Source organism: Pieris napi, chromosome 1, assembly GCF_905475465.1.
Source record: "Pieris napi chromosome 1, ilPieNapi1.2, whole genome shotgun sequence".
NCBI classification, from domain to species: Eukaryota; Metazoa; Arthropoda; class Insecta; order Lepidoptera; family Pieridae; genus Pieris; species Pieris napi.
Window position 1 is genome coordinate 1,208,530 of NC_062234.1, and position 16,281 is coordinate 1,224,810.

At 32.8% G+C, this 16,281-nt stretch overlaps 2 protein-coding genes and 1 long non-coding RNA gene across 6 annotated transcripts; 1 reads left to right on the top strand and 2 right to left on the bottom strand.

The window, feature by feature from the left end:
• Window positions 1-430: 430 nt before the first annotated feature.
• Window positions 431-14,360, bottom strand: LOC125050085 (DNA polymerase alpha subunit B). Of its 4 annotated transcripts, XM_047649686.1 has the most exons (13): window positions 14,246-14,360; window positions 11,272-11,350; window positions 10,888-11,116; window positions 10,673-10,718; window positions 10,114-10,178; window positions 9,374-9,541; window positions 8,384-8,507; window positions 7,534-7,658; window positions 6,533-6,681; window positions 5,775-6,009; window positions 2,004-2,207; window positions 964-1,147; window positions 431-577 (listed from the first exon to the last, which is right to left on the bottom strand). In XM_047649686.1, the coding sequence occupies exons 2-13, from the start codon at window positions 11,345-11,347 to the stop codon at window positions 449-451; spliced, it is 1,734 nt and encodes a 577-aa protein (XP_047505642.1). In that variant the 5' UTR covers window positions 11,348-11,350; window positions 14,246-14,360; the 3' UTR covers window positions 431-448. The 4 variants fall into 4 exon arrangements, with proteins under 4 accessions (XP_047505642.1, XP_047505634.1, XP_047505660.1 ...); XM_047649678.1 differs by lacking the exon at window positions 14,246-14,360 and having other exon boundaries at window positions 11,272-11,423; XM_047649704.1 differs by lacking the exon at window positions 14,246-14,360 and having other exon boundaries at window positions 10,673-10,713; window positions 10,888-11,068; window positions 11,272-11,365.
• On the bottom strand, window positions 3,321-5,477 carry LOC125050106. Its single transcript, XM_047649715.1, has 2 exons — window positions 5,192-5,477; window positions 3,321-4,184 (listed from the first exon to the last, which is right to left on the bottom strand). Exons 1-2 carry the CDS (start codon window positions 5,337-5,339, stop codon window positions 3,379-3,381), a joined length of 954 nt encoding a protein of 317 aa, XP_047505671.1. The 5' UTR covers window positions 5,340-5,477; the 3' UTR covers window positions 3,321-3,378.
• On the top strand, window positions 11,424-12,723 carry LOC125050113. The gene is made up of 3 exons (XR_007117100.1): window positions 11,424-11,664; window positions 12,264-12,359; window positions 12,689-12,723. It is a non-coding gene; the product is annotated as an uncharacterized LOC125050113 (long non-coding RNA).
• Window positions 14,361-16,281: the final 1,921 nt, after the last annotated feature.

Sequence of the window (16,281 nt, forward strand, 5' to 3'; positions counted from 1 at the left end):
TTCAATACTACTAGGGAAAAGTTCAAATTTCATCTAAATTAGTTTATTACCTTACGCATTTGTGAAGGAGTTATATAATATATATTATAAGGTACCCGGGTATGATAGACAATGTTGACGGGTCGATTAAATTTTTCTAATTACATATATTTTATATTGTTCTCCTAATTATATTCAAACTAAAACCATCTTTATTCATATAGGTAAACAAGTACACATATGATTGTCAAAAGAAGAAGTTAAATTAATTGTAAATTTACATTTACTACCAGTTCGCAAGTCAAGTGCGGGTAAGAAGATCTGGCAACAATCTTTCCGCCACTCTTTTTAATCGCTAAGTTTTGAGTCATACAAATTGTTTGAACAGGAGCAAATCAATCCCAAGGATTAGGATCATTTAAGTATTCGTCAAATTAAATAAAACACTGAATGGCCAAAACAAATATATTTAAATTCTCACAATTTGTGCTGCAATACTGTTGGTATCTTGGTTGGTTATAAGCAGACGAGCAAAAGTCCCTCCGCCAGTGCCTTTCGTCAAATGTTCAGGATTCACAACCACACACCCATTCAGGTCCTAAAAACATATTTATTAAAAAAAAACATAAAACTATCCTTAGCATAACCAAAGAGTTAAGATATCATCACTGTTATCAGCTGTTATTCAAAAATAATAAATCGATCTGTAACTAGAGAACTCTATCGTCTCTTTCTGCGAAATTGTGTTTATGCTGCAGTTAAAAGAGACAGCTGTTTTTTTTTATAAAAAAAGAGGATCTTCATTTGAAATTTAAATTGTTGTTGAGTTGAGTTTATCTTTTGTTAAAATAATCATCGAGAAATTGTAATTGATTTGATATTTTAATGGAATATTAAAAAATATATATATATTCCTTGGTCCAAAAAGTTTAAATGTAAACAGGTAAGAATTTTTTTTAATATTGCATTGCATATTATACATACCTTTACAAAGTATCGAAAATTGGAGGGTAGTATTAATAAATGCGGCGTACAAGGCAACTGCGCGTGCGCTGCCCATAAAGGCGTGTCAATGCGCAGCGAGGCTGGTGGCGGCCATATTGGATATGCGCATTGCTGGTATAACACGTGACTAGCTAAACGAGATAGTTTGTCACCGCCAGTTCCACTGTAGAATTAAAAACAGATTTATATTATAGTATTATTCAACCAAATAGTAATTTTTTAAATAGAACAGCTAGACCTTTAGCTGATGGGTACGTAATATTAGGAAGACAATAATTAAAGACGTAAAGAAATGTGCAGGTGAAATGGTGATGGATGGAAAATTTGCGCAGGTTAAAAACTTTTAAAGTTGTAACGAAACATGCAAACACCAACCTCTCTTGGTTGGCCAAAGAGAAGGCGAAGAGATATTTACTCAAATAAATATGGCACAGGATGGGTGAAGACGGCAAGAGATAGGATGAAATGGGATGGTTGAGCAAAGGCCTACTGAGAATGGCCTCTCAAGTAAAACACTGCTGGTCTTTTGAGTCTCGCACTAAGCCTAAATCGCACCACTCTACCGTCCTCTTTTCCTTTCATTTTACCATATAAGTTTACCATCTATATAAACCACATTAGACACTGATACAAATCCTCCCCCAGTCCACTAACTGGCAGATTGCCCAGTGTTAAATAGCATAAATTGATTAGTTTGTATGCTTAGGAAATAATAACCGGTTTAGAGACAAAGTGCAGAAATTTATCTTCATTCGATTTTGTAGGACATTATTTAATAATATTATTATACAATGTAAGCTCTCTACTCTGTTTCTTACTCTCTTCTCTATGGTTTTAATACTTTATAGGCAAATTTTTTTTTTTTAAATCGACTACAAAAGAAACCAAAGGGTGAAGTTCTAAATTCGACTTATTTATGTGTAAACTTTTACGTTTTACACGGACAATAAGGTTAAAGTTGAATAAGTTTTTAGAGTGATGTCACATGAAGTTTACACTATTTACATATATACACTCACAATGATATTTCCTCCTGGCTTATATGCATAAGGGCATCGGTGCTAGTGACTGTCACCACCACTCCATTTATATTTAAAGTACACGGATCAGGCAAAAAAGTTATATTAGCAGGCTGCTTCCTCATTGAGTATGGTGGAGTCGGATAGATGTTTACATGAAAAGCATCCTTTTGACTGGAGACTATATATATTTTTGTGTTCGGACTGAAAGAAAATATTTTTTAAAGGGTGTCAGATTAAAACATTGTATTATTTAGAAAAACATTTAGAATTGAATGTTGACGCTTCCTAGGACTAACTGTAATTTTAAAACCCGTATTCTAAGTTACTCAAACTTAAGTCTGCTGTCACGAGCTGTCAAATAATATTTCCTATTGAACCATATTTGACAGTGTAAGCGGAGATTGTGACTTATACCATTTGGAATACGGGCCTTAGAATACTATACAACAGTTATATAAAACATAAACAGTTGATTTAGTGTTTAAACATAAATATATGATATATATGTCGCAGCCAACTAGTTTAATAAGCCGTTCAATTAACAATCTAGCCTTTTAACTAAACAGCACCGTTTAACTAGCGGCCTGAAAGATCTGCAGCCGTAGCGTTTGTAACAACATTTATAAATTTTTTTAAAAATATAATTGCTTGAGTCAGTCTCAGGTATATTCACATTATTATTGTCACTACACTCTTCCATTGTACTTGTTGTTTTTCATTAAAACATACATAAAAGCGTCACTTAGGAAAACACCATCAAAGTTGTGGTTTGTCGACGCCATAATGACAGTTTGAAGAGTTTCGTTTCGAGTTTAAGAGTGGCAGAAAGTGGAAGTAAGGCCCTTCTCCCATTACGATACTTGTAGGTTACGATACTCGAGTATAATACTAGTTGGATACATGTTCGCTACGCGACGCTCGCATATTATGCTACTGAAAAATTACTAAATTCATCATTTGTGCAAACTTGTTTTTTGTAGACGGACGTTATGTCGAGCGACTCCAGTGACGAAGAAGCTCTTGCAGTTTTTCTGTTTTATAGAAATAGAAGACGTCAACGCAAGAGTAGAAAATACTGGATTCATCCATATATTGAAAGAAACATAAATTGTAGAGTTTTTGTATCCGCACAAGAACTACAACATGATGATAAGAAATTTTTATCTTTCTACCGAATGTCTAAAGAGACCTACTTGCATCTTGTTACATTATTAAAACCAGCTATACATCAACGAAATACTAAATTTAGAGAATGTGTCAGTGCGGAAGAAAGGATTCTGATAACCCTAAGGTAAATAATACTTCATTGTGACATATGTAGGTAATTAAATGTTTATTAAATTTTAATATGTAAGTACTTTATAATTATTACTTATTCTTCATCTTCCTGTGATAATAACATAGGTATTGATTCATAATAAAGATTGGCAGTATTTGATTGTACTACATTCAGACTTTCGTTTATGGTAATTGGCGTACTTATTACCTCGGCAGCACTCATCGGTGAAGGAGTAGAATAAAGTGTGATGGGACTATTCATATTTTCACTACTTTGGTCCATTATATCGTCTATCAATGCAAGCACTCTTCTCTTAAACAGTCTTCTTTGACTATCAGTCATTTTGTTCACGTCCGATAGTAAACTCAGTAAGAACATTTTGTTTGAATTTTCAGTACTGTCACAGTTTTCTAGAATTTTAGATTGTTTAAATTTAAAATAAGCTGAAATGTCTTGCTCGGCTTGAGTTTCTTCCAGCTTCTTCCGTTTTTTTTTATTATTTGTTGATGGTGGTGGTGGTGGTAATTGCTGTTGCGAGATTGGTTGAGTGCTTGTACTAGTAGAAGGAAGAGATGATTGCTGTTGCGAGATTGGTTGAGTGTTTGTACTAGTAGAAGGAAGAGATGATTGCTGTTGCGAGATTGGTTGAGTGCTTGTAGGTACATTTTCTGTGAACTGTGTTTGTTCACATAGTTCAAGATCAGGTGTCTGTGGTTCTATCGTCTCTTTCAAATTTCCTGATGGTTTTCCTGCTGTTTTTATGAAGGGTACAGTAAATTGCATATAGTCTGCTAAGTAGTATGGTTTTTTTTGTGCAGTACCTGCTCCACTTTTGGCCGGTTTCAAGTGGCGAACAAAAACACTACGTAGATTTTTCCACTTTTCTTTAGCTTCTGATCCTGAAAATAACCTTAATATTAATTGTTTTTCAGATATTTGGGGTCAGGTTGTACGTTTGTAAGCCTAGGATTGTATTTTGCAAGAGGAGATAATACAATTTGCAAGGTCATAGCTGAAATGACAGTTATAATATGGGAGATATTAAATGGAGACTATATGCCATTACCAGATGTGCAACATTGGAAAGACATTGCTGCTCGTTTTGATCGCCTCTGGAATTTACCCAACTGCTTAGGGGCATGTGATGGTAAACACATCAGAATAGAAAAATTACCTGATTCAGGATCAAGTAATTTTAATTACAAATCCTACCATTCGATAGTATTAATGGCATGTTGTGATTCCGATGGATTATTTACTGTTATCGAGACTGGCTATGCGGGTAGGAACAGCGACGGTGGAATTTTCAGTGCTTCCAGGATCAAACGTTGGATAGAACATGGACGTCTTAATATTCCTTTACATTCCAAACTTCCTAATGACCAATCTAACTATGAATTTCCATACTATTTTATTGGGGATGAGGCATTTCCCCTTCTATCTTACTTGATGAGACCATATCCCCAAAGAACCTTGAATGACTTGAGAAGGGTATTTAACTACAGACTAAGCCGAGGGAGGAATACAATTGAATGTGCTTTTGGGATGATGGCTGAAAAATTTCAAGTATTAAGTACTGCTATAAGATGTCATACAATAGAAAAAGTATCAAATATAATAAAAGCAGTGTGTATTTTACACAACTATGTTCGAAAACGTGAGGGTATTCTATATAGTCCAAGGGAGTTTATACAAAACAGATCGGTCACTATTCCCGTTACAACGACAAAACAACCTCATAATATAGAAATAACGGCAAATATGTCACCACATAATCAACGAAATTATTTAGCAAACTACTTTATATCTGAGCAAGGTTCATTGCCTTGGCAATACCAATCCTGTTTGCAGAATACAATGTAACATTGATAATAATAAACTATGTATGTGTACAAAAAAAACCAACCTGTTATTTGAAATTTGTTCCCAATTTCTGCCCAAGTCTTGTCTATTATATTTTTTCGCATGTATTCAGGTAGTTTGTAGTTATATAAACAAGCATGTTTTTCAATTTCTTGTACAAACTTAATATTTGTTTCTTGCTCCGCCGCCATCTTGTCGAAACGCGCGAGACGCGACGCACAAGCGACCAACACGGCGGGTATCGCGAGACTAGTCGCGAACGCGTAGAATACCAGTATCGTAATGTGAGAGTGTCCATATAAATGTATGTGAGATACTTCGCTGCGACTAGTCTCCGAGACTAGAGTCGCGCGGGCGTATCGTAATGGGAGAAGGGCCTAAATTCAAATGAACAGTCAACAGGCTAGGCAAGTTATGAAAAATCGATCCATGTCATTAGCCTAGCTGTTTCATCAACTGGCTGAATATCATTCAGGCCGCTGCCCGCTAGTTAAACGGCGCTGTTTAGTAAGAGTAAGAGGCTAGGCTGTTGATTGATCGGCTTATTAGGCTAGTTGGCTGCGACATATACATTGATTCGTGTTTTGATTATTTTAACTGATTCAACATTAATAATGTATAATTACCTTGAAGTACTAATTTCCCCTAAGCTATCAATGAGTTTCTCAAAAAAGGACTTGAATGTTTCAGCCATAGAGTTGTCTTTGACTTTGCTATGATCTGCGTCTAGGAAAGGCCCGGTCATTATGACTATGTGAGGTCGATGCCTGTTTATGTACGCAACGAAATCTTTTAACGGCTCGAAGGCTAGACTATTTGACGTAGTATATGGACCCGCTGCAACCACCATAGACAAGTTTCCTGCAAAGAAGTATACAAACTTTTAAACTATAAAAATATTTACTTATATTATATTTTCATGTAAATTTACTCATATATTATCCTTTTAACTTTATTTTCTACTTGATGAAACGTTAAACGTCGTATCACTTACACGTATTTGTGTCAAAACTTAACACAAAGTTTTTAAAACAGACCACAAAGACCTCAAACTACAGCTGTTAAATCTAATTTTGTCACATTTAAATTTCTAAACGCACCTCATAATTATTTAACTACCAAGTAGACAAAAGACATCAAATATTTCTCAGCAAGGAACAAGTTTGTATTGGAAAATCAACTGTATTTTAGTATTTTCCTTTCCTTCATACTTATTATTTATGTTTCCCTGAATTTCCATAAATATTTCAAGATCATAATTAAGCAAATCTGTCTAATGATTCATCACATTCCGCACAGACCATAAATACATGCCCTATATGGCCACAGAAGTGACAAAATCAACAAAATTTAATTAGTTCTTACAGGGAAAACCTTAACTCACCATTTAATGTGTTCATCATATCAGCTTTTTTATCTGGTATCGGTCGAGCCCCGTCGTAATATACTTCAGTAGCGACGAATTTATCGCCTCGAGGATTACTCCCTCGCATTACCACTACTTGTCCGGGGAAAAGAGAATACTGCTTTAAACTGAAAAACATTTTAAATTTAATTAAGAGATTGCTATTTTGTTGACACGAGTTCTGGCAGAGTACTGTTGCTACTTCAAAGGTACCTACGTAAGTAACCTAATTTACTATTATAACAAATTTGTTGGCAGTAGTATTTATTTTCCACTAACAGCATACACTACTATTATTATAAATAGTATAATTTAGCCTGTGATCGGGACTCTTTCCAATATAAAGAAATCGCCTACTGTTTGAAGTAATTTTAAATTCGCAACACGTTACTTTTGAATCGAGTTTAAAATTCGATATGTAACTTTTTTTAATACTCATATTTTTCAAAAGTCAATTTAAGCAAAATGTATTGATTCGGAAGAAAAATAGAGGTTTATAAATCATTTTTTTTTAAATTCAGAATTGATACAGGAAATGTCGAGTTAATGAAATTATGTACACTTCTGAATAACAATCGTTGAAGTTACTACACAGAGTTTAAAAGCATCAATGTAGCGTTTTGGCCGCGCACCACCACTATGTGGAAACAGCTGCCGCACTGAAGTATTTCCGAACCAATTCGACTTATGGTCCTTCAAGAAAATGGCGTACCAATTCTTAAAAGGCCGGCAACGCACTCGCGAGCCCTCTGGCATTGAGTGTCCATGGGCGGCGGTATCACCTACCATTGGATGAGCCTCCTGCCTAAAAACTAATTCATTACGATTTCATCTCCTTCGTCAGATATCAAGATAATATCATATCTATAAATCTCAAATATACAAAGAACGTTTTACCGAAATCACTCCAGTATGTGATATTCACAAATAATGTAAATTATATTAAATAGTTTTAGCCAGTTATTTTAGTTGGTACTTACTTATCCATATCAACAGACACCGAGGTACTCAATGAGTTCTCCCAAGTGCCTTGTAAGACAGCGCTTTTGGCGTTTAATCTTGCATCTGCGTCGCATTCTATACGTCCCGAGACATACACTTCGGACTGAAATAATAACGTAATACTGTTGTATTCTCAGAACCTACTTTCCAGGTCCTTTCGCTAGAAAAATAAGTCTTTTGCGCCTAATATTATATATATAATATAAAAAACATTCCATGGATTCAAAGGATTCGTAAAATGTTTAGGTTTGACTGCCCGACACATAAGTACATAAAAAAAAATATTGGTTGTTTGTAAAGTAGGTTTACGATCGAGATGTTTACGTGATAACGTCTTATTGGTGATATAAGTTTTTGGGAAGTAAGGAATTAATGAAAATAAAATTTTTTTCAAATTTTAAATTACATCTATCGTTTTATTCACACTTTTGATGATAAATTTCGGGTGTAAAATGACAAGTTTACTTATTCGACTTTGATATACATTTTTCTTCATACATTCACGGAATGACTGGCAGCGCTCGAGATGAGACGGGAGATCGGTCCGTCTCTCTCTCGTTATACCTGCGATCGCGCTCGTGAGGTTTTGGTGTGACACAAGTTTCTGAATATGTCACCCGACTAAAACGATTTTAAAGACGTTATCACGTCAAAACTATACATATCTAAACTCGAGAATGGAAGAGACAGTGACAATTCTTCATCTTTTTTAAATGTTATTATTTTTCATTAATATTCTGCGCCTAACATGAAACTATTATTGTGAAAATCAAACAGGGTCCAAGAAAGTAAATATTAGTATTACTTTTAATATAAACAAAATTTTACCTGAGTTTTATATGAAACCGAAACCGACTCGGTTATTCCATTCTTTTTCATAATGCATTGAGATATATACCGAATGTGATTATCAAACACAGTTGCCTTTTCATGAAGTAACTCGAAACCGAACCTATCACAAATACATTAATTTAATAAGTGCTAATTCTGTATTACAAAAAAGGACTGTGGATAATGTTATATAATATATATTTCTTGTGTGCGTGTGTATGTGACTGAACTCCTCCTAAACGACTGGACCGATTTTGATGAAATTTTTTGTGTGTGTTCAAGGGGATCTGGGAATGGTTTAGATTCACAAATCAGCCCGCCAGATGTTAAGGGTAGTCCACCCCTAATTTTTATTTTTTTATTTATAGATAAAATTTTATTTTTTATTTTTTTATGTTACAGAATTAAAAAATACATACAACCCCTAATTTTCAACCCTCTACGATCAACCCCTATTTTTTTATTATAAATGATATACATGGCAAAACGACGTTTGCCGGATCGGCTAGTGTTATATAATATATATTAGAACTAACAAAGGATAGGATATTATATTATTTATGGGTTGTAAAATAGTATTGAACACTCTCTCCCACACACTCACATTCACCCTCTCACCTTACTCACAGGGAGAACACTTAAACACTCCACACCATAGTATAACTAATTGTTAAATACATAGATTGTTTTAAGAGATTAGTTTATTTTCTTTACTTATTTTTTTCAATGAGCTATTGTACTCAATGATAGATTTTTTTTGTCTGATATTTAAGGGTTAGGCGCTGTATGCTGAAATACAGGTTCACACCTAGTTCAGCGTCAGATAGGCTTGACTACTTATGTTTAATGTAACAAAAAAAAAACAATGAAACAAATATTTAGCATTGTAATTTTTTAATGGGAAAGATAACTTCCCTTTAATTTTTGGTTTTAATTTAATAAGCTGTCTATTAAAACAATTCCCCATGTTACTGTTCATATACTCACATTGCCTTATTATACAGATCTCCATCATCATTCGGCACTTGCGTCACATTTAATTGTATCAAATTTAAATTATCACATTTATCAATATCTTGTAATAGTTGGTCAGGGCCGTATGAATGCACAACAGAACCCTGATTTGTTCTCGATGTGTACTTCGCTGAAGATCCCCTAAAAATGACGGTAAATCAAATAATTGCTAACTAATTAAACAATTCAATAAAGCAAGATTTTCCCCCACAGTTGCTCATAATTGATTATGGTTAAAATCCCAGCGCATCAATTGAAATAAAAATACAACCTAGCCAATATGATATAATATGTAATGTTACTTAAACCAAATTTACTTTATTAAACTTATAAAGGAAAATAAACTTCTTCTTCAATGCAGCGTACATATGTTTAAAACTTGTATTAGATATGATATAGAATCATTAAAAGGCAGAGACAGAAATATGTCTGTCCAATTAGAGATTAAGGCATTTAAAAAAATCAGTCTATAATTTATTAAACAAGTCAAGTATATGTATGCCCAAAAAAGTCTTAGAATTTAATAGTAAAGCAAATTATTGGGCTTTGAAAATGACGTTATTGAGATTCAATAAAGGAAATGAGTTCACAATAAAGTTCACTTAGTTAACTGATATTTGGCAAATTGTACTTCGTCTAATAATAATCATATAAAAGGTTTTTATAATGAAACTAGTTAAAAAACAAGACTTCATTTTTTTAGTTGTACTTACGTTGGGGAGTATGTTACAGGACATATTTCATTTTGTTGGATTTGTTCATTTTCTACTTTTATTCTCTGAAAGTATTGAGTTTATGATGGATATTAGTTACACTTGGACGGAAGTTAAAACAAATTTTAGTAAGTGAATGTGACAATTTCAACATTTGAGTTTTTAAGTTTTTGAGTTTAGTAAGTAACATCACTTCCCTGTACATTGTTTAATTGTGTTCAGTAAAACATGCAGTATACATAATCAGAACATGCAGATTTGAGTCGACGGCTGCAGATGAGTATGGATCTAGTCATGTTCATAACATGTACCAGAAACAAACTCGACTACAAAATATCATCATATATTATATATTTTTAATCCAACCTGAAGTATTAGTCCTACTATTTTACGTTATTTTTTTTCTGAAAGCAGTCAATGAGTGTAGATCTAGTCACAAACTTTGACTGTGATACTAAAAGTACACCCATCTACTGCAACCAGAAACCTCTTCAAGTTCAATCGAATTCTTCTAAAACGCGCCAAAACTTTAACGTCAAAATAATTTCCGGCAACATACCTTTGGAGTTGTAGTCATATAATTCGATAGCACTTCATTTTCTGGTCTAAGTGTTAGGAAAAAAATTAATTCATATTAGAAATCTAAGTCATAGACATAGGTTATGAGACAAACTAGCTAATGATATTGATATAAACATATTTTTTAACTGTTTCCGCCGAAATTTTTTACACAAACAAAAGAACACGTGGACTTTGAAAACTTTAAAAGGATACTGCGCTGACAACGGTGCGCCGTAGATCGGCAAAGTTGCGCCGGTACTCAAATGAGAAGTTTCATTGGTTGAACTTTTACTCAATGTCCGTTTGGAAAATTCCCTCCTCTCAAGTAGATTCAAATTTTCAATAGATGGTGGAGCTCCATTAAGATGTGTTAAACTAAATGCCATCCACTGTTCTATAAAAGTTTCAGCATCAACATTATATTCTTCACATAAACTAACACCTATAGCGAAATAAAATAGTTCGATTAAAAACAACCTTGAACAATATTTTTTAGGGGATTAAAGTTTTAATGACAACAACTTATTATAAAAGGTCAGTTGGTTACACCATTATACTTATTTCCACCAATACCTTACACATAAAATAGTTACTTACATTTACTTAAAACATCGTTTAGAACTTCTATTCCTAAAAACTCAAATTGCTCAGTCACTAGTTCATGGGTAGCCATTTTCTGAAATACATTATAAAGTTTAATTAAACGACGATCAACGATGTAGTATTAAACCCACAGAGTAGCTTTGGTACAAGCGTCAATCGTGAAGCGTTGACGGTTGAACTAGCGAGTAGCGTGATTCACATGAAATATGAATGCGTATGATTAAGTCGATTAAGATTGAAAGTCTGAAATCTCATCGAGACAGGATACTTAGAGTGATACAAATAATCTGAATTTAATCGGGTTAGACTTCAGACTGCTTTACAAACATATTTTTTAAACTTTAGAGCCTTCGTTTGTTTTATCAATACAAACTTCAAGGATCGCAGGTAGCTTTTCTTATTCTTAGGGTAGGTACAAGTGTGAAATGTGATAATGATATATCAATAATAATAAAAAACTTCTTTTACCAAAGCTGGAATTGAATTATGTATTTCACTCAGTCATTTTACAGAGCTGTATCATATTTTGTGTTTCTATTAGTTTAACAGTGAGGCAAAAAATGTTCCAACAACCACTCTCATGCATTTTTTTTTCTTTTCATCCATAAATATAAAAGTAATATATTTTGCTAACGTCGAATGGTATTTTACCTGCTATAGGTAGTAAAATTTGCTTAGAAAAATTAAAATAAATACTTTATGGTTTTATAAAGTAAAATGTCATATGCCAAATTTAGTCTTTTATACCATGCTAAAGAACTTATTTGATACTTAAAATAAAAAATTAGTACTGTCAATATTTTTTCTTAGTATATTCCACGAGCCATCCAATTGGATCTCAATATACATTACTACCATTATGCTACAATTTACTAGGGTTTGTATATTGAATAGTACCTACCTAATCATATTTATATTATTTATTATATAAAAATTCTGAGATAAAAGTAAAAATGTTTACTCTATTTTACAATTTTAAATTACAGACTATTGTGCGTCGTAATGTATTTAACGCCAACATATTAAAATGCCAGTCATCAACTAGCCTTGCTAAGTTAAAGAAGTTGCAAGCTGATTTCCAAGTATGCAATAATTACTTAATTATAATAATCCAGTAGTGATGCAGCCCTAAATGGGTCTTGCCAGTTCCTTTGTTAATTTTTCTTTTCAGGCTAATGGGTGATCCTGTGCCCTGACACATATATAATTGATTTTTTAGTATGACTTGCTACTCTCTTCATTTACCTTTGTCATGCATGTAAATGCACATAGATAATAACATAGGTGCAGTTTGGATTCAAGTGCACAACCTAAACATTAATAGTTGCATGTGGGCGGCAGTTAAGCATATAATAACTTCTCTTAATAGTAAGTCATGTTTAACATTATAAATTTATTTCATATTTTGTAGCGTGAGGATGGCACACCTATATGGTTAAAACGCGGGTTTACTGACAGAGTATTATACACAAGTACAATAGTTGGTTGTTTCCTAGGAGTATTCATGTGTTTGGGCGTAATCTATGATAATGCTAAACCTGAATCCTGGAAAAAGAAAGATTAAGAAAGAAAGAAGGATTAGCTTATCCATTTAAATATATAAAAAGACTACTTATAAAATTTTTGTGTGCATACAAATATTATTTTTGGACTATTGAAAATTGTAAATGTCATTGAAGTTTTAACAAATTTACTTTAAAATAATTATGTGTGATTTGATTTTAAATAAAAATATTTATTTTTACTATAAATTTATTGTGAAAACATACCATATAACACAATACCCAACTAGTTTCCATAAGACTACACTTTATTATTTTTAAACAGACAATCTGCAATGAAAAATAAGCCTTCTCTTAAAATGTATGAAAGTTTACAATAAAATTTCAAACTTTACAACAAAAATTACAACTGCAACTTTAGAGATATGCAGATTTAATTTTATCCAGTTACATTTTTTATGTCCGGTAAATTATAATAATAACAAGTATTTACATCATAATAGAAATTATTGTGACCAATACACCTCTTCTAAACCATTTCATAAATTTTAGATAGTTAAAGGAAATCATATAAAAAGATATTTAAAGTCTAAAAACGCAAGTTTTTAAAGTATCACTGCATAGACTCTTGTTTAAAATCTTGTAAGTAATGTTTTTTTGATATGATTAAAATGTACCTTTAAACTATGAAGGAACTTTAATTAATTAAAAACTTTACTAAAATGTATATAAAATGTATTACAATATCCACAGTCTGCAGATTGAGTTGATGGCTGCAGACGAGTATGGATCTAGTCATGTTGAATATGCCATCTTGATAACATGTACCAGAAACAAACTCTACTACATATTATCATCAAATCAAATTTAAAAAATTGCCACAAGTAATTCTTTCATATTTTTTGTTGATGTTGCTCTGAAAGCAGTCAATGAGTGTAGATCTAGTCACAGAATTTAACTGTGATACTAGAAGTACACCCATTTATTGCCACCAGAAAATCTTCCTCCAAGACATTCCGACCTCCGACGAGACTTTGGTTTTGTAGATATAATTGGAAATCAGGCAAGTTTTCTGAGTTCGAAATTTTTTTTAAACATACATAAAATTATAATAAAAAAAATAATGCAATTAAAATAAAACAAAGCGAAACACGTGTAATTTTAAATGGATACTGAGCTAAAACCGCTTCACGAAGATAGATAAATCTGCGCCGGTAGTACTATTGGCGGTATTATGCGCGAAAAATTTGATTATGGGTTAAACTACATATACCGTTGTTTTATTACTTTGCACGACAACATAATGTTCACAAAACCCTTACAACGACATGAACATTACTATATTAACAACCTTGAACAATTTTTTTGAGCGTTAAAGTTTTAATGACAGCAAACTAAGTTACACGGTTCAGAAAGTTATCAAACTTCCACGAAAACCCTTACCAACGCATAAAATATTTACTTACTTTTAACTTATAACAAGATTCGGCTTCTATTCAAGTAATAAAGTTGCTCAGTCACCAATTCATGAGTAGCCATTTTCAGTAAAATTTAAACAATTAAGTTATGACCGAACTATTAAAAGTAGGATGCGACAGAGTACAAGTAATAGCGAATGAAGCCTGAAGTGTCAAGAGGGTACGAAAAGAGCGCCAATAAAAAGTAGTTAAAACTTTATACGTGATGGGCATTGGCCCGATGCGTACGTCAAATTGAAGTTTTTTTTTCTCTTCATTGCCCTGACACGAAAAACTGAAGTTGTCAAGCAAAAGTTTATTTTACGTAGATAATATATTAATTTTCGAACATTTCTTTCTTGCTCATAGACAAAATATTTCTAATCGTTATAATTTTTAATTATTCTGATAAATTTAAGTTAATTTCGAGATTTTTTTATGAAACTAAGGTATAAACATAAAATATATAATTTATTTATATTTTACTTTACTCTAGATATACTAGTTTAAAGACGTCCTGTAAATAATTTGGAGGGCAACATGAGGCCTTATTGCTGTCAAGCAATCCCAGGCCACCATTAAGGAAAAATCAATTATAATATTATGGTAAAATGCGAGAGTATAAAAACATTACTTGACAATATAAAGGGTACATGAATCACTATAGTTTCTAAATTATGTAAGGAGGGTACAATATAGATAGGTTATGCTTATAGTCCGGGAGGTAGCTTTGCAAAAACAAAAAAACCTTAGTAAGCCGGCTGATATTGCCACCGATAGTTGATCATATATAACTTATTAGTCAGCGAACTGAGCGTTAGCGGCCCTAGATGTGTTTGTGGGAGGTTGCAAAAGTCGTAAAAAAAGCAATAGTACGCCAACTGAAACTTTTTTCATAAATTGTTAACATCATACTTAGCTGGAACAAAAATAGTCAGCTGCATTGTGGAAAGGGGGCTATACGTCAGCTATATATATACATTTAAAAAACATTAAGAAAATTAGAATAAAATTACTGTACGCCGGATGAAATTTAACTAGGTTATTGCTTAATAATATTTGAAAGTACGAAAATGGTAGTCAGCTATGTAGGTAGCGATGGAAAGAGTAGTAAAGAGCATTGCCACAACGCTATTTCCTTTTAAACACGTAATTCCGAGATAGATCCCCTCAAAAGTTTGAAGTTAAGAGAACCGCCAAACCATTTTCGAGACAGCCTATCGATTTAACGCTAGAACAAACTATAAGTGGATGCTGAAAATAAAAAAAATGGGAATAATGCATACTACGAATTTAAATTCGGCTCGTCAACGTTAGTATAAAAGCCACAGCATTATACAAGTATTAAACCGCACAAGTATTAAATCCGCTCAAACTGGATTGAAAAAGTGTCAGGACATTACTGCTGATGTCGAGAAGAGTACAATAAAAAGAAATTCGTTACAGTTCCAAAATGCCAATATCAATCCTTTTTCAATTGATTTAGAGAAAGTTTATTGAATAATATTTCAATATGGATGGCCATACAAGCTAATATTGAAAAAAAATTGCGATGTAGAATCCCGGAAATGAGTTACGTGAACAATTTATTAACAAATGTTCTGAAGATTTGATGAAAGACAAAAAGAATAAAATTTTGACTTTTGTGTATACAGTGGCAAAAATAAATTGTAGTTTCTGGAAAACTGGTAGAATTCCGCAAGCAAATAAACTTATTTGCAGTTTCTTTGGAGCCAACATTAAACATCGACAACGTTTTGTCGTATCCCTTGGCTGTGTCACGCAGACGGGGTTTTTTTTTAAAACAGATAAATCAGTTTTACTCAAAATGCTTGAAAATAAACTGATAACAACGCACCACAAAGATGTGACGTACTTATTTATGGTGGATTTTTATGTTCCATGCATTTCAAAGAAGCTTATTCAAATCTTTGCAAAAAAACCGTGTTTGTACTACTTATGTACACGCATTAGAAGTTATAGGTACTTTTTTGGCGTAACAAGATAAAAATCTCACGTCGTACATGGTGCACCTTTAGAACCAC